The sequence below is a fragment of the Ornithorhynchus anatinus genome, unplaced genomic scaffold (assembly GCF_004115215.2).
Source record: "Ornithorhynchus anatinus isolate Pmale09 unplaced genomic scaffold, mOrnAna1.pri.v4 scaffold_344_arrow_ctg1, whole genome shotgun sequence".
In the NCBI taxonomy this organism is placed as follows: Eukaryota; Metazoa; Chordata; class Mammalia; order Monotremata; family Ornithorhynchidae; genus Ornithorhynchus; species Ornithorhynchus anatinus.
Genome location: NW_024396779.1, coordinates 218788 through 240695, shown reverse-complemented (window position 1 = coordinate 240695; position 21908 = coordinate 218788). Strand labels below are relative to the sequence as shown.

Here is a 21908-nt window from a genome sequence, read left to right as displayed (position 1 = left end):
GCTCACAGAGGGCAGAGCACTGTACTGAGCTCTCGGGAGAGTACAAAATAAACTCTGTAACAGAGTTGGAAAACACATTTGAGTCCAGGTAGGAGTGGGTAAGGTGATCGAGTCTTTTAAAACCAATGGTGAGGGGTTTTTGTTGGGTACACAGAATCCAATCATCTGTAAGTTGGATGCGAAACCAGAACATCCACTTTACTGACTGTGGTATTTTTCAAGCGCTTACTGTGTGCAAAGTACTGGGGGTAGATATAACATCATCAGGTCCCACGGTCTAAGAAGGAAGGAAAACAGATATTGAACCCCATTTTGCAGATGAGGGAACTGAGGCACAGAGAAGTTAAGTGACTTCCTGGCCTTGTGACCCTGGGCAAGGCACTTAGCTTCTCTGTGCCTCAGTTTCCTCAAATGTAAAATGGGGATTCAACATCTCTTACTTAGACTGGGAGCCCCATGTGGGTCAGGGACTTAGGGAAAGCCCCTGTCCTGTTCATTAATACCCCAGGGAGACCTCTTCATTAGTCTTCTTCAAGACTCTCCAGTCTGAGTTAAACCCTCCTGGGACACAATCACTGGGTGTTCTGGGATGCTCCAAAAGGTGCCCTCTCCTCTGGGAGTACTTCCTGTCCCTGACCATCACCTGGGATGTGGAAACAAATCCCCAGTTCCAAAGTGAGGTCGGACGGGGAAATGAATGACTGTAGAAACAGTGCAATCTCATCCATGTTCCTGAAACATCGAGAATACAGTTATTGATGATTAATTATGGTATTTGTTAAGCACTTACTATGTGCCAAACACTGTTCTAGATACAAGGTTATAAGTTTGAACACAGTCTCTGTCCCACATGGACTCAATTTAGATAGGAGGGTATAAGATTTAATTCCCATTTTACAGATGAGGAAACTGAGGCAAAGAGAAGTTAAGTGACATGCCCAAGGTCACACAGCAGACAAGCTAAGAACCTGGGTCTTCTGACTCCCAGTCGCAAGCACTTTCCACTAAGCTACATTGCTTCTCTAAGATAATCAGGTCCCCCATGGGGTTCACAATCTAAGGAGTAGGTAGAAAAATTATTGAATCCCTATTTTGCAGATGAGGGAAGTGAGGCACAACGAAGTTGAGTAAGAGCCTAATGGAATGGAAGGGCCAACTAGGGGCAGTATGCAAGTAGCTGGTAATAGCAACTATTTTCCAGGATAGTGCTCTGCACACAGTAAGTGCTCAATAAATACAATTGAATGAGTATTTCCCAGAGCACTGTACTAAGCACTTGGGAGAGAGAAGAAAACAGAGTTAGTAGCCCGGTTCACTGCCCACAAGAGGCTTACCGTCTAGAGGGGGAGACTGACATTAATAGAAATAGATGATTTATAATGTACAATTTATAGATACACGCATAAGTGCTGTGAGGCCAAAGATGGGATGATATCTGTTGGAGTTAGGTCATACTATTTTAGTTACGAGAGATTCTAGCTGACCCTTCTCCCTCAAGAGTAGTCGGGGGGGGGGGTGGGGGGTGAATGGTCCCTGCAGAAAAAGGCTGTTCCCTGAATCTGCTCATTCCAATCGACTGGAGTCTTCATAGAGAACACTGGGGAGAGAACAGATTTAAGCCACAATATGTATATCCCGGGGAACGTCAGAAGAAGCAGGGCATTTCACTTTCTTGGTGAGAGAGTGGGGCCTGGGAAAGCGGGGGTCCCTGCTGATCAGCACCAAGGGGGAGAGCGATGGAAAACACGTCGACAGGAAGGCCATCGTGCTCTGCACCTCACGCTCATATCCCTTCACAAAACTTAAATAAATATTCATAAAACTGTCCAGCCAATAGAAGCAAACAAAGCAGGTGACGAGCAGCAGGATGGTGTTAATAGCTCTGGTCTCCGTGGAGGATTTCGGGGAGCGGCTGGTGCTGTGGATGTGCTGGACTTGTTGGTGGTGTCGGTGTAACACGATCACCATGTAGCCACTGGCCCAGCTCATGAGACACACCAAGATGACATCTCCAAAAGTTGTGGTAATTAGAGTTAGAGCCATAAACTCATTACTCTTTGGCATCGCAGAACAGTATTTTGAAATGTACATGTGTTCCATCATTGTGATATTTTTGGTGGCTTGGGCATTTTTGATTAAAATGATATAGATCACCAAGTTGAGGCACCAGAAGATGAAGAAAGAAGGAAGGATGTAATGGGGGGCTCTGGGCTTCACCTGGGACCACCATGAGGTGCTGGGACTGATAGTGATGGCCTGGAACACACTCAGGTGACAGGTGGTACAGATAGATAGGCCTCGGGCCACTCTCCTGATGTACAATACGACCTTGCACCCAGCGTCATCCAGGATATTCTTCATCCCCAAGGCCACCATTGTCTCTGGAATGCCCCGTGTGAGAAGGGTCATGGTGTTGGCTATGGTCAGGTGGGTGAGGATCAGGTCCGTGGGCTTCTTCTGCTGGGGTTGAGCCATAAAGATGTGGACGTACAACAAGAACATAGCTGAGTTCCCCAGCACGCCGACCGCAGTCTGAGAGAAGAAGGAAATTCCCAATATCAGGTCACTCGAAAACATCACCTTGATGTTTTCAGAATGGTAGAATCCCGAGAATCCTATATAAAAGCAGATGAGTTCATCAACGAAGAGTCCTCAAAATGCAGAACTTGAGAAACACAGAACAAGAGTCAATCTAGAAATTTCCCATGATGCCAAGTTCATTCATTCATTCATTCATTCATTCAGTAGTATTTAGCTCTCAGTAGGACTTTGAAGAGGGGAAGAGAGTTAGTTTGACGTGATGAGGAGGGCATTCCAGGACAGCGGTAGGATGGGGGCCATGGGTCGATGGCGGGATAGGCGTGAACGGGAGACAGTAAGAAGGTGAGTGGCAGAGGAGCGGCAGAGGAGACAGAGAATGAACAGCCAGAAAGATAAGAGGGGAACCAGGCGAGGACAGAGTCCATGAAGCCAAGGTGAGATAAGGTGTGGAGGAGAGGGGGATGGTTTACAGTGTCAAAGGCAGCTTAGAGGTCGAGGAGGATTAGGATAGAGTAGGGACCATTGGATTTGGCAAGAAGGAGGTCATAGGTGACCTTTGAGAGAGCAGTCTCGGTAGAGTGGAGGGGACGGAAGCCAGATTGGAAGGGGTCCAGGAGAGAGTTGGAGTTGAGGAATTCAAGGCAGCGAGTGTAGATGATTCATTCTAGGAGTTTGGCAAGGAAGGGTAGGAGGGAGATAGGATGATAACTGGAAGGGGAAGAGGGGTCGAGAGAGGGTTTTTTTAGGATGGAGAAGACTTGGGCACGTTTGAAGGCAGAGGGGAAGAAGCCATTGGAGAGTGAGTGGTTAAACATAAAAGGTAAGGAGGGGAGGAGGGAAGGGGTGATAGTTTTTATAAGATGAGCGGGAATGGGGTTTGAAGTACAGATGGAGGGGGTGGCACTTGTGAAGAGGGAGGAGATCTCCTCTGAGGATACTGCAGGGAAAGATGGGAACGTAGGGAGAGGGTTGGGAGCAGGTGGGATGGAGAAGGGAGGGGGTGACTTTGGGGACCTCAGGCCTGATAGTGTTAATTTTTGGGGATTAAGCAGGTGGCCAGATCGTTGGGAGTGATGGATGGGGGAGTGGGAGGAACAGGGGCCCGAGGAGAGAGTTAAAAGTCTGGAACAATTGGCGGGCGTGACGGGCATAGGCATCAATGAGGGAAGAAAAGTAGTTTTGCCTGGCAGAGGAGAGGGCAGAGTTAAGGCAGGAAAGGATAAATTGAAGTGAATAAGGTTGGCTTGGTGCCTAAACCTTCGCTAGCAGCGCTCCCATTGGCCCTTGCTCCATCCCAGGAAGGACTCAAACCAGTAGCAGCAGTGTGAACCCTCCACCACTCTCCCCTTTTAACAATAATAACAATCATAATAATAGTAGTACTCGTTAAGTGCATAGAGTATGCCAAGCTCTATTGTAAGCACTTGGGTCTATATCAGGTTAGCTGCAGTCCCTAACCCACATGGGGCTCACACTCTAAGCAGAAGGGAAAACAGGTATCGTATCTCCATTTTAAAGAGGAGGAAACTGAGATGCAGAGAAGCTAAATGATTTGTCCAAGGTCACACAGCCAGAAAGGGGAGGAGCCAGGATTAGAACTCAGAGTCTCTGAGTCTCAAGCCTGAGCTCTATCCACTGACCTCCGGGGCCCAATTGGACAGGAGAGAGGCCATCCCATTACCATGCCAGCATCTCCTATGCTACTTCAGGAAAAACTCAAACAGTGTCAGCACCCCCTCTCCTCTTTTAGAACCTTGAAAGAATGACTGCCATAGTCACCACTCTGACTTCTAGGTCTCTTGTTGAGAAGCAGTGCACCTTAGTCAATAGAGCATGGGCTTGCAAGTCAGAAGGACCTCGATCCTAACCCCGACTCTGCCACGTGTATGCTCTACGACCTTGGGCAAGTCATTTTAACTTCTCTGGTCCTCCCCATCTGTAAAATTGGGATTAAGAGTGTGAGCCCCATGTGGGACAGGGACTGTGCCCACCCGGATTGCACCAACCTCAGTGCTTAGAACAGTGCTTGGCACATAATAAACACTTAACAGTACATAATTATCATTATTAGTAGAACACACACCTGAGAGTCAGAAGGAACTGGGATCTAATTCCAGCTCTGCCACTTGTCTGCTGTGTAACCTTGGGCAAGTCATTCCACTTCTGCAGGGCTCATTTACCGCATCTGTAAAGTGGGAATTGAGACTGGGAGCCCCCTGTGGGACAGGGACTTTGTCCAACCTTGTTAACTTGTACTGCCATACTGGCATACTCACGACTCTGACTTCTAGGACTGTCGATGAGTAGCAGTGCGCCTTAGTCGATAGACCATGGTCTTGCAAGTCAGAAGGACCTGGATCCTAACCCCGGTTCTGCCACGTGTTGCTGTGTGACTTTGGGCAAGTCATTTTAACTTGTCTGGGCCTCCCCATCTGTGAAATGGGGATTAAGAGTGTGAGCCCCATGTGGGACAGGGACTGGATCCACCCAGATTAACTTGCACCTACCTCAGTGCTTAGAACAGAGCTTGGCACATAGTAAACACTTAACAGGTACCATAATCTTCGTTATTTTTAGAACACGGACCTGAGAGTCAGAAGGACCTGGGATCTAATTCCAGCTCTGCCACCTGTCTGCTATGTAACCTTGGGCAAGTCACTCCACTTCTGCAGGCCTCAATTACCGCATCTGTAAAATGTGGATTGAGACTGGAAGCCCCATGTGGGACAGGGACTGTGCCCAACCTTGTTAACTTGTATCTACCCCAGTGCTTAGAATAAGGCCTGGCACATAGTAAGCACTTTACAAACATCATTAAAAAAAAACCCTTGAGGAGACTGTAATCTTGCCGCTCCTTCTGTGTTCATCATCATCTTTGCCTCTTATATTTTTACTCATCTTTCTGTATCTTTGTCATCCATCCCCTTATTCTTAGATTGTGAACTCCTTAGGGGACATGGTTTGGGCCTAAAACTCCGCAGTTCCTTTCTTTCCCAACAGTTAGCATAGTACTTTCAATAGTAAGTGCTTAAATAAGTATTATTGAGACTATTGAGAGAAACATCTATTGCCAATGGCTTTGGGGGATTGCAATACCTCATGTTAGGTCAGTGGGGATACACTCTACTCATTCTTTCTCAAGCCCCTGTGTTGGACTGTCTTTTCCCAACAGGCTTAGCAAATTCCCGTGACTGGAGGCAATTGGACAGAACTTGTACTGATAGAGTCTGAAATTACATTAATCAATCAATAATCTTCATTGAGCACTATCTGTATGCGGAGTAATGTATTCTTGGGAGGGTACAGCACAACACGTCCTGGGAGTCAGAAGGTAGTGGGTTCTAATCCCAGTTCCACCACTTGTCTTCTGTGTAACCTTGGGCAAGTCACTTCATTTTTTCTGTGCCTAAATTACCTCATCTGTAAAATGGGGATTGAGTCTGTGAGCCCCACATGGAACAGGGATTGTGTCCAACCTGATTTGCTTCTATCCACCCCAGGGCTTAGTACTGTGTCTGGCACATAGTAAGCACTTAAGAAATACCTCAGTTATTATTATTATTACTATTATTAACAGAGTTCATACCAGTAATAAACTGCAGGCTGTAGGGGTTTGGTGTTTTTGGGGGGGGGGGGGGGCGGATTTATTAAGCACTTATTATGTGTCAAGCACCACTCTAAGTACTTGGATAGATACAAGTTAATCAGGTCGGTCACAGTCCCTGTCCCATATGGGGCCACCCAGGCCAAGTAGGAGTGAGGACAGGTATTCAACCCCCATTTTCTGGATGAGACAACTGAGGCAATGAGCAGTTTAATGACTTTCCCTAGGTCACACAGCATACAAAAGGGGCTGAGCTGGGATGAGAACTCAGATCCTCTGACTCCCAGGCCCAGGTTCTTTCCACTAAGCTGTGCTGCTTCTAGTTTGGGAAGAGAAGATATCTACCAACTCTGTTGTATTGTACTTGCCCAAGCATTCAGTATAGTGCTCTGCACAAAGTAAGCACTCAATAAATACTATTGATTGATAGTAATAGTACTTATTAAGGGCTTTCTTTTTGCAGAGCACTGTGACTGAACTGTTTTGCCAAAAAACAAAAGAAAAAGTGAGAGAAGGACAAAAGTAGGAGAGAGAAGGGAACTAGAGGAGATTGAAGGAAAAGAGACAGGAATAAGAGAGAAAGAAAATAATGTGAAAGGAAGAGAGAAAGAAGAAAAGTTACCGATTTGTACATTCCAAGTGCTTAATACAGTGCTCTGCACATAGTAAGCGCTCAATAAATACTATTGAATGAATGAAGAAAAGAAGAGAGAGGAAAAAAATGGGCTTCTTAAAGGGAGAGAGGTGGGATGAGAGATTGGAATCAAGAGTATTTATTGAGTCCATAATGTGTAGAGTGCTCTGTCTTAAGTACTTGTAGATCACACGGGAATCCATTGTTTTCCTTTTGGTAGAAAATTTAAAATAAAAATGCAAAGCAGCATGGCCTAGTCGTTAGAGCATGGGCCTGGGTGTCAGAGGACCTGAGTTCTCACCCTGGCTCTGCTACTTGTCTGTTGTGTGATTTTGGGCAAGTCATTTCACTTGTCTGTGCCTCGGTCACCTCATCTGTGAAATGGGGATTAAGACTGTGAGCCCCTTGTGAGACAGGGATCATGTCCAACCCAGTGCTTAGTACAATGCCTGGCACAGAGTACGTGCTGAACAAATACCATTAAAAAAATTAAAACATGAAAAGATGAAAAAAAGCTGGAGAAGGTGTGTGACGTAGGGAAGATTAGCAGACTGGAGAGAATGCACAAAATTTGGGTACATAAGAATTACAGTTATAAAAACAGAAAAGCAGAATGTATGCATTAGTAACTGTAAGGAAACTGAGAAAGGAAGGGGAAGAGGCAAACAGAGTAACAGAATCAAAGAGAAAAAGCGAGGAATAGCGAAACAGGGAAAGTGAATGGTCTGGAGGACTTAGGTTCTTATCCCGCCTTCGCCACTTGTCTGCTGTGTGACCTTGGGGAAGTGACTTAACCTCTCTGAGCCTCAGTTACCTTCTCTATAAAATGGAGATTCAATACCTGATCTCCTGCCTACTTAGACTGAGACAGGGACTGTGTCCAATCTGATAAACTTGTATCTACCCCAGTGCTTAGAACAGAACAATGCTTGACACATATATAAGCACTTAACAATTACTGAAAAAAAAAGAACGAGGGAAAAAGGAATAGAAAAATAAGAAAATAAAAAGAGATAGACCATCGAGAAGAGACAGTGAAACTGATAGAATGGGAGGAACTAAGAGAAAATAAATGGGGGTGGGAGGAGAGAGAGAGTAAGGGTGCAGAGAAGAGAAATGAAAGAAGGCCATAAAGAGACTTGAAAGAGAGAGAGAGGACAGTAGGGATTATGGAATTCTAATGAAGCAGACAAGATGATAAAAAAGTGATGCTAGAAGCACAGGACAGAGGGAAGGGAAATGAAGAATAAGGAACAGAGATGAAACCCAAAGAAAGGAGAAAGGAAAGAGAGAAGCAGAAGAGAGGAAAGATAGTAGGAGAAAGTTGTATGAGAAATGAGGGAAAGATAAAGGCGATGGGGAAATCTGCTTTACTCCCCAGTGCTGAACCTGTTGGAAAAACCCACATCCTTGAGGCTACCCAAGTTGTAACCTTCTCCAGTAGAAGAATCTCTGACCAACACCCAACAGATTTAGGTATACATCTCAGCTCAGTTTTCTTGGGCCAGTGACTAACCTTCTCTGTCAACTGGAAAAATCACTGCTCCTCCCTTATATACAGGGAAAAAAAAATCAGATTTTATATGTGAAACTCCTTTGAGTTCCTAAGATTAAAGGAGTCCTAGAACTGTAAGGTACTACTTGATTATACATTTCAGCCTTGATATAGAAATAGTCATGTTACTTAGACTGTGAGTTCCATGTGGAGAAATAGTCAATCAATAGTATTTGTCAGTCAATCACATTTATTGAGCACTTACTGTGTGCAGAATGGTGCACTAAACACTTGGGAGAGTACACTATAATATAATAGACACATTCCCTGCCCACAATAAGCTTACAGTCTAGAAGGGGAGCCAGATATTAATATAAATAAATCCCAGTCACATTATTTAGACTGTGAGTCCCATGTGGGACAGGGATTGTATCCAACCCGATTTAACTTGCTTCTACCTCAGTGCTTAGGACAGTGCTTGGCACACAGTAAGCACTCAACAAGTAAAGTAAATATTATTATTGAGCTTCTGTTGTCATGTCAGTGTCACACACCATCAATGACTTGGTTTTTCAGAAAGAAGAGGATATGGGAGGAGGAGAAGGAGATGTACTTCATCAGGAGAAGAGGAGAAATAATTGGGTTATATGTCAATGGGCAATTTCTAGCCAATGCATCAAAGCTGAGAAGTCTGTGAAACATTTCATTTTTTAGGCTTCTCCCTCTGCCTGGTTCCTTAGGACAAGCCACAGGAGGCAGCAAGGCTCAGGGAAATTGGAGAGAGAGGTGCAGGGATAGCAACTCCTCCTAGAATTTTATCACCCTGCCCCAGGACCCAGAGTCCATGAGCCCAGACTCTGTCCCACATCCACCCAGCTATAAAGCCGAGATATAAGAAGACACTCACTACTTAGAGAAGCAATGAGGCCAGCTGCCAAGAACATGGGCCCGGCAGTCAGAGGACCTGGGGTCTAATCCTGGCTCTGCCAACTGCTTGCTGTGTGCCCTTGGACAAGTCACTTAACTTCTCTGAACCTCAGCTTCCTCAACTATAAAATCGGGATTAAATCCTACTCCTTCCTATTTAGACTATGAGCCCCATGTGTGACAAGGACTGTGTCCAACCTGATAAAACTTGTATCTAACCCAGCACCTTCGAACAGTTTTTGACACACAGTAAACTCTTAACACATACAAGGAAAAAGCAAAAAACCCTCACCTGTGCTGATCTGTACCACTGCTGGGCTGCAGAGTGAAGCACTTGATCCTTCCCAATCTGGAGGAGCTGACAGGACAGGAGTTATAGGGAGGAGGGAGTGTGATCTCATCTTCCCTGGGGCTGTGTTTACTGTGTCACTTGCTGTGGCCATGACACATCCGTAAGGGAAGTCTGAGATGTCCCCATTGGAGGAGCCACCTGGCTTCCCCACTGCCAATCCACCTCCAAATCAGGAACCAGTGATGATTTAATGAATTAAATGAGCAATCAATGAATAAAATCTGGTTGATATTGCTGCCACATTACTTCATGGGGAAGAAATTATTTCCTCTTCTCCCTTGACATTCTACCTTCCACTGAGCATAAGTTTCTGGGAAATCCCACATTGTAACACAAATAAGGAAATGCTGAAACCAAATTACCATATTCATTAAGCAATCCCTATGTGCTGAGGAAGAGAAAAGATTCAGAGATAGGACACATTTCCTGACCCTAATGGGGCTCACAATCTATCCTGCATTTTACAGGTGAGGAAACTGAGGCTCAGAGAGGTTGTTTGACTTATCTAAGGTCACATAGTATGCCACTGGTGGGGCTGGGGTTTGAATCCTGGGATTCTGCCTCACAAACTAATTCTTTTCCAGCTACAGAGGCTGTACATCTCAATTTCAAGACCACAAGCCTTTTTAAACCATGATATAGAAAAGCCACACTGAGAAGCAGAGTGGCCTAGTGGATAGAGCACGGGCCTGGGAGTTAGAGGGACCTGGGTTCTAATCCTAGTCCCACCACTTGTTTTCTCTGTGACGTTGAGCAAGTTACGTCACTTCTGTGGCACTCTGTGCCTCAGTTCCCTCATTTGTAAAATGGGGATTAAGATGGTGAGCCCCATGTGGGACATGGACTGTGTCCAACCCAATTAGCTTGTATCTACTCCAGTGCTTAGTACAAGCCAGTGAAATTAGGGTGAGGTTAAAGTTCTCCTGTCTGCGAATTAAGTATAAAGTCGCATATCAATCAATGGTATTTATTGAGCACTTTCCAAGCTCTTCGGAAAATACAATAGAGCAGAGTTTGTTGACATGACTCTGCAGTCTACATTATTACACATAATGATTACTTTGACACTCCTGGTCAACTAGGAGAACCAATCACAACATTGGATGATCTTGTTGAAAGTAAATGCCTGAAGACCAAAAAGTTAAGTTTCCCTAGATCACCCAGCAGGCTACTGACAGAGCTGTGACTAGAGTCTGTATTTTTTGGTCTTCTGGTCTCACAAGCTCAGGATCAGGTATCAGGAGATCCCCGTTCTAGTCCCTGTTCAGTCATTTGTCTGCTGTGTGACCTTGGGTAAGTCACTTAACCTCTCTGTGCCTCAAGTTCATCATCCATATGCAAAATGGAGATAAGATACCTGCTCTTCTCCCCTCTTAAGCTATGAACCTCATGTCGGGCAGGAACTGAGTCTGATCTGATTACCTCCTATCTACCACAACACATAGCACTTCAATTATTCAGTCAATGGTATTTACCTATTTACCTAGCACTTACTGTGTGCAGAACACTGTACTAAGCCCTTGGAAAAGTACAATTTAACAGAGATGGTAAACACTTCCCTGCCCACAATGAGCTTACAGTCCAGAGGATGACTTGCAAGTTCTCTCTGGAGACTCCTGCTTCTCACATAGATGAACTGTCCAAAGTTTCATCCTTAACCCCATTACCTCTCTCTTCCATATGAAGGAAGGACCAAGGATGCCAAGACTCTTCCTTAGAAAGGCAGTGTGGTCTAGCGGAATGGAAACTGCCTCTGGGAACCATGGGTTCTGCCTCTACCACTTGATGGCTTTGTGATCTTGGGTAAATCACTTATTGTCTCAGACCCTCAGTTCCCTCATCTGTAAAATGGGGATAAGATACCTCTTCACCCCCCCCCCTTAGAGTGTGAGCCCCATGACAGACATGGACTGTGTCTGATTTGATTATTTTTACCCCTGCACTCAATACAGTGCTTGAAACATAGTAAAATGCTTAACTAGTAAAATGCCAGCATTTTTATTGTTAATTAATACCAATATATCATTATTATCGAGGAAAATTATGAGAGAGAAGTCCACATAAGTGAAAAACAGAGGATATGATGGGAGGGGGAGAAACAGTGGACTTTACCACATAGAGAAGCAGCATGGCTTACTGGAAAAAGAAAGGGCCTGGGAGGCAGAGCTCTCCCTGTTCTCCCACTTACCTGCTGTGTGACTTTGGGCAAGTCACTTAACTTCTCCATGCCTCAGTTCTCTTATCTGCAAAATGGAGATTCAAAATCTGCTCTTCCTCCTACTTAGACTGTTAGCCCCATGTGGGTCCTGATTATCTTGTATCTATCCCAGTGTTTAGTACAGTGTTTGGCAAATAGTAAACGTTAAACAAATACTACAATTATAATTATATTCTAGGAGCACTTGTTTCCATGGACCAAGAGTGGAAAATCCCTGGAAGAGATGGACTGTTCCTCAAAGACTTCTAATTCCTTTAGACTAGAACATTTTCAGGAAGAATGATGATGATAATCATGATAATGGTATTTGTTAAGTGCTTACTATGTGCCAAGCACTGTACTAAACACTGGGATAGGTACAAGATAGGTTATACATAGTCTCTGTCTCACATGGAGTTCCCAGTCCAAGAGCAAGGGAGAACAGGCATTGATGAGGAAAGAAAAAGGTGGGTTGGTGACATGGGATCCTTTAGTCACCCCAACCTCAGCCCCACAGCACTTATGTCCTCAGCCCCATAGCACTTTGTATTAATGTCCGTCTCCCCTCTAGACTGTAAGCTTGTTGTGAGCAAAGAATATGTCTACCAACTCTAATATATTGTACTCTTTCATGTACTTAGTACAGTTTGCTGCATGCATCATCATCTATGGAATTTACTGAGTGCTTATTGTGAATAAAGCACTTGAGAGAGTCCAATGCAACAGAGTTGGTAGACACATTCCCTGTTTGCAGTGAGCTTACTCTACACATAGCATGTGCTCGCTAAATACGATTGATCGATAGATTGATCCAAAGGAAGAGAGGTCCCTTTCTAATTCTCCAGGATACTTTGGAGTCTGTGGATTCAAGGATCTCTGCTGATCAGCATCCACAGACATAAGAAGGAGTAACAAGCTGACAGAAAATTTGTGGCACTCTGCATCTGGGGGTCATATCCCTTCACGAAACCCAGCAAAAGCAAACATAGCGACTGATGAGAAGCAAGATGGTGTCAATGGCTGTGGTCTCCATGGAGGATTTCAGGGGGCAACTGATACTGTGGTTATGCTGCATTTGTTTGTGGTGTTGGTGTAAAACTGTCACCATGTAGCCGCCAACCCAGGTCATGATTCATTCATTCATTCAATTGTATTTACTGAGTGGTTACAGTGTGCAGAGCACTGTACTAAGCACTTGGAAAGTACAATTCGACAACAAATAGAGACAATCCCTACCCAACAGGCTCCCAGTCTAGAAGAGTGAAAATGCTCAGTTGAACAAATTTCAGTGTTTTCCTGTGGACAAACGCATGTTGACTTGAAATATGAATCTATTCCAGAGAACAGACATTGTGGAAAAACAAAAATGAATCAGCAAAGCAGTCGCTCTCCTACCATTTTCCAGATAGTAGGTGATCTTGCTGTTCTTCTCCTTTCTGTGGAAAAAGATGCATTAATTTTCTACAAGGTTGTTTGTTTCTGTCCATGCCACATTTTAAATTGTGGAAAGTAGGGGAAAAGACACATCTAACTGTGAAGGAGTGGTCATGGTATCTCACTTGGTGAGTTGGCATGAAACATAATTATGGGCACCAAAGTCCACTTTGCTATATTACACTTTTTAAGGATATTTAAGTCCTTACAATGGGCCAGGCACTATATTAAGCACTGAGGTAGATACAAAGTAGTCAGGTTGGACGCAGTCTTTGTCCCACTTGCAACTCACAGTCTGAAACCCCACTTTACAGAGGAGGTAACTGAGGCACAAAGAAGTTATGTGACTTGCCCAGGTTCACACAGCTGAGCAGGGATTAGAACTCATGTCCTCTGGTTGTCAGGCCCGAGCTCTTTCCACTAGGTCATGCTGCTATGCTTACGGTTTAAATACAATTTATGTTAGTGGGGGAAGATGAAAAAAATCTTTAGGATTTGTAGCTGAAACAGTCCAGTTGTTAGCCAAATACTGCTAGCAGAAATTTTGTAGAAAGGAAAAATGTTCATGAAATATATAATAATTGTGGTATATAAATGTTTACTATGTGTCAAGCACTGTCCTGAGCCTGAGGTAAATACCAGGTAAACAGATTCAGATGTTGAGCTTCCATGTCAGGCAGGGTCTAGGTTGGAGGGAGAGAATCCTCCCCAGTTTGTACAATCCCCAGTTTGTAGATGAGGCACAAGGAAGTGAAATGACTTGGCCTCAATTATACAAAAGACAAATGGTGGAGTTGGGATTAGAACCCAGAGAAGCAGTGTGGCTTAGTGGAAAAATCCCTGGCTTGGAAGTCAGAGGATGAGGGTTCTAATCCCTGTTCTGCCACTTGTCTGCTGTATGACCTTGGGAAAGTCATTCAACTACTCTTTGCCTTTGGTTAACACATCCGTAAAATGGGTATTAAAAAATTTGAGCCTCCCGTGGGACAACCTGATTACCCTATATCTATCCCAGTGCTTATAACAGTGCTTGGAACATAGTAAACATTTAACAAATACCATAATTATTATTATTAACCCAAGTTTTCTGACCTCTGAAGCCTATATGCTCGTTCCACCAGGCCATGCTGCTTCCATTACAAAAGTCCATTAGACTGTAAGGTCCTGGAAGTCAGGGACCACAACTCTATAGGGGGACAGAACAATGCAACGAAGTTGGCAGACACGTTCCCTGTCCACAATTCTAGAGGGGGAGACAGATATTAATATAAATAATTGACTTGTAACTATCCCAGCACTTAGAACAACTTTTGACACATAGTAAGTGCTTAATGAGTACCACAAAACAAAGAAATTTAAAGATAGATACATAAGGTACATTTGTGGGGTGGGGTGAATTTCAAATGTGAATATCAATGAAGAAGTTAAGTGACCTTCTTAAGGTCTCACAGCAGAGAAGTGATGGAGCTGGGATTAGAACCCAGGTCCTCTATCAGGCTCTCTACTTGAATTACTAATTACTCCATTCTACTGCGATTGCTTCAGATAGAACATAAATCAAAATTAGACTTGCTTCAAGAAAACCAGATAAAGGAAATAAAAAGATCAGGACAAGTGGATGTCTTCTTTTCAGCTGTAAAAATTAGAATTACTTTTAGTGTTGACTTTGTGTATTTTTAAATTTCATGAAAGAGAATGATACTTGATATTTGGTTTAGAACTTGACTTCTCTGAAACTAAGAAAGCTGTTTTTGCCAGCAATAGACTTGCAGCCTGATTTCTTTGATTTGGAAAGCAAAACAGAGCCAATATCTGCCTGGTATTTAATTAGGTCCACTAATAAAAGAGTGGACCTACTCTCCCCTTCTTAAATTGGGAGCCCCTTGTGGTACAGGGACTGTATCCAACCTGATTATCTTTTATCTACCCCCATACTTGGTATATAGTAGGTACCATAATAAATAATTTTAAAAATAGTTAGGATTCTTAACATTTTTTAAAAGAATTTACTTAGAACATATTTTGTTGAGAATTTTTTTGCCAGCCATGCTTTGACCTTGGAAACATTATGTGAGAGAACCATATGGAGGTGAAGCAAAGAGGGGAAATTTTTTCCTAAATCTGAATGATAGTTGGAAACAATCCCCTCACCCCTTTCTAAACCAAGAAATGTGAATTGTGTTCAAGTCATCTGATTGTTGATTCATAGCTATTTAAGAGGATTGTGAACTAATCCACATTTTAATAGACTTCTTGGTTATTGTTGGTTTGATCATTTGGGTTCACTTTGTATTTGGTAATTCAGAATGGAGATGTCCCTAGGGAGAAATTGGTTTGGATGCCACTTATCCCATTATATTCAATCTTGGTGTCCTCCCAGGCAACACCGAAACTGTATCTATAGACATCTAGAAGATGAAGCAGACTCTCTAGGAGACTGAAATCATAGCCCTTGGGGCAAAAAAAGAATCAGCCCTCCTTAAAGATGAAAATCTTGAGTTGAAAGAGAAAATGGAAATGTCTCTTTAACATGTTTTGTTTGGAATACATTAAGGTTAGATGAGCATACATAATGTTCTTCTCTCTATATAACAGTGTTCTTATAGAAAGAACTCTCAAGTAGAGATGAACATGTGGAAACGGATCTTCAGGTATAACAAAGTCATTTGGCAGTAGGTAAAGTCAGCTGCAATAAAATGCAAACTGAGTTACAGTTTGTTTTTACTGAAAACTCTAAATTAACTTCTTTCATGGTTGGCGAGGTTCCTAAAGGTGCTTTCTATAACTAAACTTCTCTCACACGTTCTGTTTTTATCTTGTTCATCTTTTGGTCAACTCTTCTTTCTGTGAAATACTGTGGGGTGTTAAATAACTTCCTTTCAACTGTCAACTTTTAAGTTTTTAAAGTGTAGTTGATGTTGAATTAGGCTTATGTTTCCTCGAGTTTCAAATGCCAAATATTTTTAAATGCGACCAGTAGGGGGAACCAGTCACTATGTATTTATAGATAACCTGTCTGGGAAAATTCTCAATAAGCACTTAAATAATAAGAATAACGGTTTTTAAGAGTTTATCATGTGCCTGACACTGCGTTAAGCAGTGGGGTCAAAACGGTAGTGTCATTTTTATCAACCTGTCCTAAGTAAACACATTGTTGAAAAGAATCCCATCTTCTGAATTCCTTAAGAAATTATTTGAATTTCTTTAAGAAACTGTCACGGTAGATGGAAGTTAAGCTACTTCCTTTTATTTATCATTGAATTCATCCAAAACTTCGAATTTGCCATCTTTGGTGGAATTGGAAAGAAAATGAATTGGTCTTAAAAGTGAACTGGACAAAGTAATTGAAGGAAATACAATTTTGCAAAAAGAAGCTAAAAGTCTTAGAGTAGAAAACATTATCTAATGAAGCAGAGCTGCTGAGGAAAGGAGTAAATATTTCAGAAGAAGGGATTTTTTTTTATTGGGCTGAATACTTTACCTTGAAAGCAGCTATAAGACATTTACACTAATTTTGTTTTTCAAGTTATCATGGTTTATAAAAGATCAGATTCATGGTGTGTATATTTAGGTATAGTTGATCTTGTGATACAATTAAACACAATGGAATCTGATAGTACAGATTAGAGCAAATTGCTATGTCAAAAAGTGCAAATTCTGGGTTTTTAATAGCACTACCAAATTATCTATTGTCTCTGTTTAAATTTCTGACCCTTCTTCAATCAGGCAAATTTGTTGGCAACTATGTCCTAAAATAGAAGTCTTCAATCAAAAAAAACCCAAAACTCTGTGCCCCTGTGTCTCAGCATTTGCCCCAAAGAACTTCCTCAATCCCTTCCGTCTTGCACATCTCACCTCCAGGCCCCTGACAAACTGCTCCTCTTCACTGCCCAAATCCCTTCTGCTCACACTTACATGCATCCAGCTGGTCATCTGATAGAGTAGGAGAGCAACAGCATCAGCACTGGAAAGATGAAAAGAGGAGCCTCAAAGTCCAGCCCCCTTCCCATCTGCCACTGTTCATTCATTCATTCATTCAATAGTATTTATTGAGCGCTTACTATGTGCAGAGCACTGTACTAAGCGCTTGGGATGAACAGGTCGGCAACAGATAGAGACAGTCCCTGCCGTTTGACGGGCTTACAGTCTGATCGGGGGAGTTGGACAGACAAGAACAATGGCAATAAATAGAGTCGAGGGGAAGAACATCTCATAAAAACAATGGCAACTAAATAGAATCAAGGCGATGTACAATTCATTAACAAAATAAATAGGGTAATGGAAATATATACAGTTGAGCGGACGAGTACAGTGCTGTGGGGAGGGAAGGGAGAGGTGGAGGAGCAGAGGGAAAAGGGGGAAACTGTTGTGACTGCTGCCATCCGTTGCACCCCCCAAATTCCTCTTACTCATTTCTTGTCTCTGCAGTCTGCCCAAAAGGCCATCCCATACAACAGTGTGAAATAATGACAATAGTTGGAGCAAAGTGGTGTGGTTTAAACAGAGATAGATGATGCAGGATTATGAGGAGAACCTAATGCAGGTATCACAGGCTGCTAAAAATTTCTGTAGGCCTGAGGATTTTTTTTTAACCTACTAACCAGGCTGATTTACTGTGTAATGAAGTCTTCCAAAACTGTTGCCCAAATATAACACGATTTAACAAGTATTTCCCAATGCTCTAAATGTATCGATGGAATCTTGAGGAGTCCAAACCGCTGTTTGGTTACATCTGCAAAGGACAAATTCCTCAAAAAAGCCATTCTTGAATAACTTCTAGAAGCGGAGAAGACTAAAGAGCTATCCGTTTCCTGGACAGAAGGCCAGAGAACTGGCCAGAAACACCAGGATTTTAAACAGCAGCTCAGGGAGTTTGAAAGGAAACATGTGGATCTAGTTGAAGAGAATGAACAAATGAAACATCAGATAGCAAGTCTGTCTTTGGAAGTATGGCAAGTAAGCTCAGATTTGAATGATACGAAACCAGAGGTTAGTGGCGTCTACCTTGAAAATGCAATAGAGATTGCCTGATTTCTCTAAACTCTCTTGAGCTGCTGTAGTGATTGGAGAGGCCTTAATATTTTCATGTCATCTCATCTATTTTGAAACAACAAAATAACATGCAGTCACAAATGACCACTTTCATTTCTTTCTAGCATACTCTTTGGGTCACCAGCAATGCAGAATACCATCCTATTATAAAAACACAAACTTTTATAGCTACAGAATACCTACTGAGAACTAGGACTGTGTAGGGTATATTGCATCTTTTTAGATACACAAGAGAGATTTTCATTCCACATTTCATTCATTTATATTTGTTTTTTTTAAGCCGTTCTACGAGATCCAGGAGCTTCAACAAAAGACAGCTGAGCAAGAATAGCTTGACAGCCTGAGGGAAGAGTCCTCTGTGACTTGTGGACAGTTAAATGAGTTGGAATCCTTGAAGGCCCAATTAAGGACAGAGATTCAATGCCGGAGGACCTAGAAATGGAGACGCTGACAATTAGCTACTTCAAGAGAATCTGGAAGAAATAAGAACTGTCACCCAAGAAAAAGTCGACCTCATGAAACTCCTGGAAACTCTGCAGATGGAGAGGGCCCAGCTCGAGATGATATTAAGGGTACCCAGAAGATGGTAAGAGACATTTTGGATCCAATTGAGAATTAGAAGATTAGAATTCTTGAGTGCAGAAGTGAATAGAAGTAAATCTAAGCAAAAGCATTTGGTAGGAACTGATTTCATCACGTGTTTACTTATGGCAAAGAACATAGACACAAAAGAAGAAATCGGAGAAATGCTTTTATGTCCTTAAAACAGCACCAGGAGGTGATTACCAAACTGAAAACGGACTACTTCTGAAAGAGAATCTGTGACTTTGGATAGTCAAGAAAAGTTAAAGAAAACCATTGATGAGTTGCAGTGCTAGGTAAGGAACATTTCTTATTAAGGCTGAATGTGGTTGTCCATAGGATGGAAAACTTTTGTCTTCAGGAAAAGAATCCATATGTATAGTAGAAATATACAAAACTTATATGAAAAAAGTTAGAAGCTGTTTTCACGCCCATGTGAAGCCCCTTCATTTTTGAGAAGCAGCATGGCTCTGTGGAAAGAGCACAGGCATCGGGAGTCAGAGTTCTTAGGTTTAATCCCGACTCTGTCACTTGCCTGCTGTGTGACTTAGGGAAAGTCATTTAACTTCTGGGCCTCAGTTCCTCATCTCCAAACATGGGGATTCAATACCTGCTCTCTTCCTACCTAGACAGTGAGCCATATAGGACCTGACTAACTTAGATCTACTCCAGCACTTAGTACGTGCTTGGCACATAGTAAACTCTTAACAAATAGGCATTGTTATTATTATTAGTGTAGTAATAACATAATGATAATTTAACACCAAAATGTTGTGACTTGAGTCCATGATTTATTTTAGACTGTAGCTTATTCATACATTTCTGGAACTTTACTTTATAACCAGCAATCAATCAGTAGTAATATTTTGACTGCTTACTGTGTGCAGAACATGGTACTAGGCCGCTTACCTCCTCACGGTCCCTCCCGTTCAGGCCTGTCCTGCCGTCGACCACTGGCCCACATCCTACTGCTGTCCTGGAATGCTCTCCCTCCTCACCTCCTCCCAAACTAACAATCTTCCCTCTTCAAAGCCCTAGCTGAGAGTCACCTCCTCCAGGAGCCTTCCAGACTGCCCTCTCTTTCCCTCTGCTCCTCCTTCCCCTCTCCCCTCCCCCTCACCAACCCTCTCCCCTACTTTCCATCCTTCCCTGTAGTATCCTCAGAGGAGATCTCCTCCCTCCTCGCAAGTACCACCCCCTCCATTTGCGCCTCGGACCCCATTCCCGCTCACCTTATAAAAACCATCGCCCCTGCCCTCCTCCCTTCCTTAACTCCTATCTTTAACCGCTCACTCTCCAATGGCTCCTTCCCCTCTGCCTTCAAACATGCCCATATCTCCCCCATCCTAAAAAAACCTCTCTCAACCACTTCCCCTTCCAGTTATCGCCCTATCTCCCTACTACCCTTCCTTTCCAAAATCCTAGAACGAGTCATCTACACTCCTGCTTAGAATTCCTTAACTCCCATTCTCTTCTGGACCCCCTCCAATCTGGCTTCCATCCCCTCCACTATACCGAGATTGCTCTCTCTAAGGTCACCCGTGACCTCCTTCTTGCCAAATCCGATAGCTCCTACTCCATTCTAATCCTCCTCGACCTCTCAGCTGCCTTTGACACTGTCGACCATCCCCTCCTTCTCCACACCTTATCTCACCTCGGCTTCACGGACTCCGTCCTCTCGCGGTTCTCCTCTTATCTCTCTGGCCAGTAATTCTCGGTCTCCTTCTCAGGCCCCTTTCCCCCCTCCCATCCTTTAACTGTTGGAGTTCCTCAGGGGTCAGTTCTTGGCCCTCTTCTGTTCTCCATTTACACTCACTCCCTCGGTGAACTCATTCGCTCTCACGGCTTTGACTGCCATCTCTACGCAGATGACATGCAGATCTACATCTCTGCCCCTGTCCTCTCCTCCTCCCTTCAGGCTCGCATCTCCTCCTGCCTCCAGGACGTTTCCACCTGGATGTCTGCCCGCCACCGAAAACTCAACATGAACAAGACTGAGCTCCTCATCTTCCCTCCCAATCCCGGTCCTCTCCCAGACTTCCCTATCACCATGGATGGTACGACCATCCCTCCCATCTCTCAGGCCCACAACCTCGGTGTCATCTTTGACTCGGCTCTCTTGTTCACCCCACACATCCGATCCGTTACCGAGACCTGCTGGTCTCACTTTTACGATATCGCCAAGATCCGCCCTTTCCTCTCCACCCAAATGGCTACCTTACTGCTACGGGCTCTCGTTATATCCCAGCTAGACTACTGTGTCAGCCTTCTCTCTGATCTCCCTTCCTCCTCTCTTGCCCCGCTCCAGTCTATTCTTCACTCCGCTGCCCGGCTCATCTTCCTGCAAAAACGTTTTGGGCATGTCACTCCCCTTCTTAAACACCTCCAATGGTTGCCTATCAAGCTCCGCTCAAAACAATAACTCCTCACTCTAGGCTTCAAGGCTCTCCATCACCTTGCCCCTTCCTACCTCTCCTCCCTTCTCTCTTTCTACTGCCCACCCCGCACGCTCCGCTCCTCTGCCGCCCACCTCCTCACCATCCCTCGGTCTCCCTATCCCGCCGTCGACCCCTGGGCCACGTCTTCCTGCGGTCCTGGAATGCCCTCCCTCCTCACCTCCGACAATCTAATTCTTTTCCCCTCTTCAAAATCTCTACTTAAAGCTCACCTCTCCAAGAGGCCTTCCCAGACTGAGCTCCACCCTTTTTCCTCTGCTCCTTCTACCCTCCCCCTTCACCTCTCCGCAGCTAAACCCTCTTCTCCCCCTTTCCCTCTCCTCCCCCTCTCCCATGCCACCCCTCAGCACTGTACTCGTCTGCTCAACTGTATATATCTTCATCACCCTTTTCATTTTGTTTATTTTGTTTAATGAGATGTACATCACCCTGATTCTATTTATTTGCCATGGTTTTTATGAGATGTTCTTCCCCTTGACTCTATTTATTGCCATTGTTCTTGTCTGCCTGTCTCCCCGATTAGACTGTAAGCCCGTCAAAGGGCAGGGACTGTCTCTATCTGTTGCCGACCTGTTCATTCCAAGCGCTTAGTACAGTGCTCTGCACATAGTAAGCACTCAATAAATACTATTGG

General features: G+C 43.7%; 1 protein-coding gene across 1 annotated transcript; it reads right to left on the bottom strand.

Moving 5' to 3' along the window:
* Nucleotides 1–1614: 1614 nt before the first annotated feature.
* ORNANAV1R3101 (vomeronasal 1 receptor ornAnaV1R3101) lies at nt 1615–2577 on the bottom strand. The gene has a single exon (NM_001253493.2). The coding sequence runs from the start codon at nt 2575–2577 to the stop codon at nt 1615–1617; it is 963 nt and encodes a 320-aa protein (NP_001240422.2).
* Between the last annotated feature and the right edge of the window lie 19331 nt (nt 2578–21908).

What these genes read in the sequence shown, in the direction of transcription:
- ORNANAV1R3101 (NM_001253493.2), bottom strand. Translation starts at nt 2,577, where the DNA reads ATGTTTTCGAGTGACCTGATATTGGGAATTTCCTTCTTCTCTCAGACT.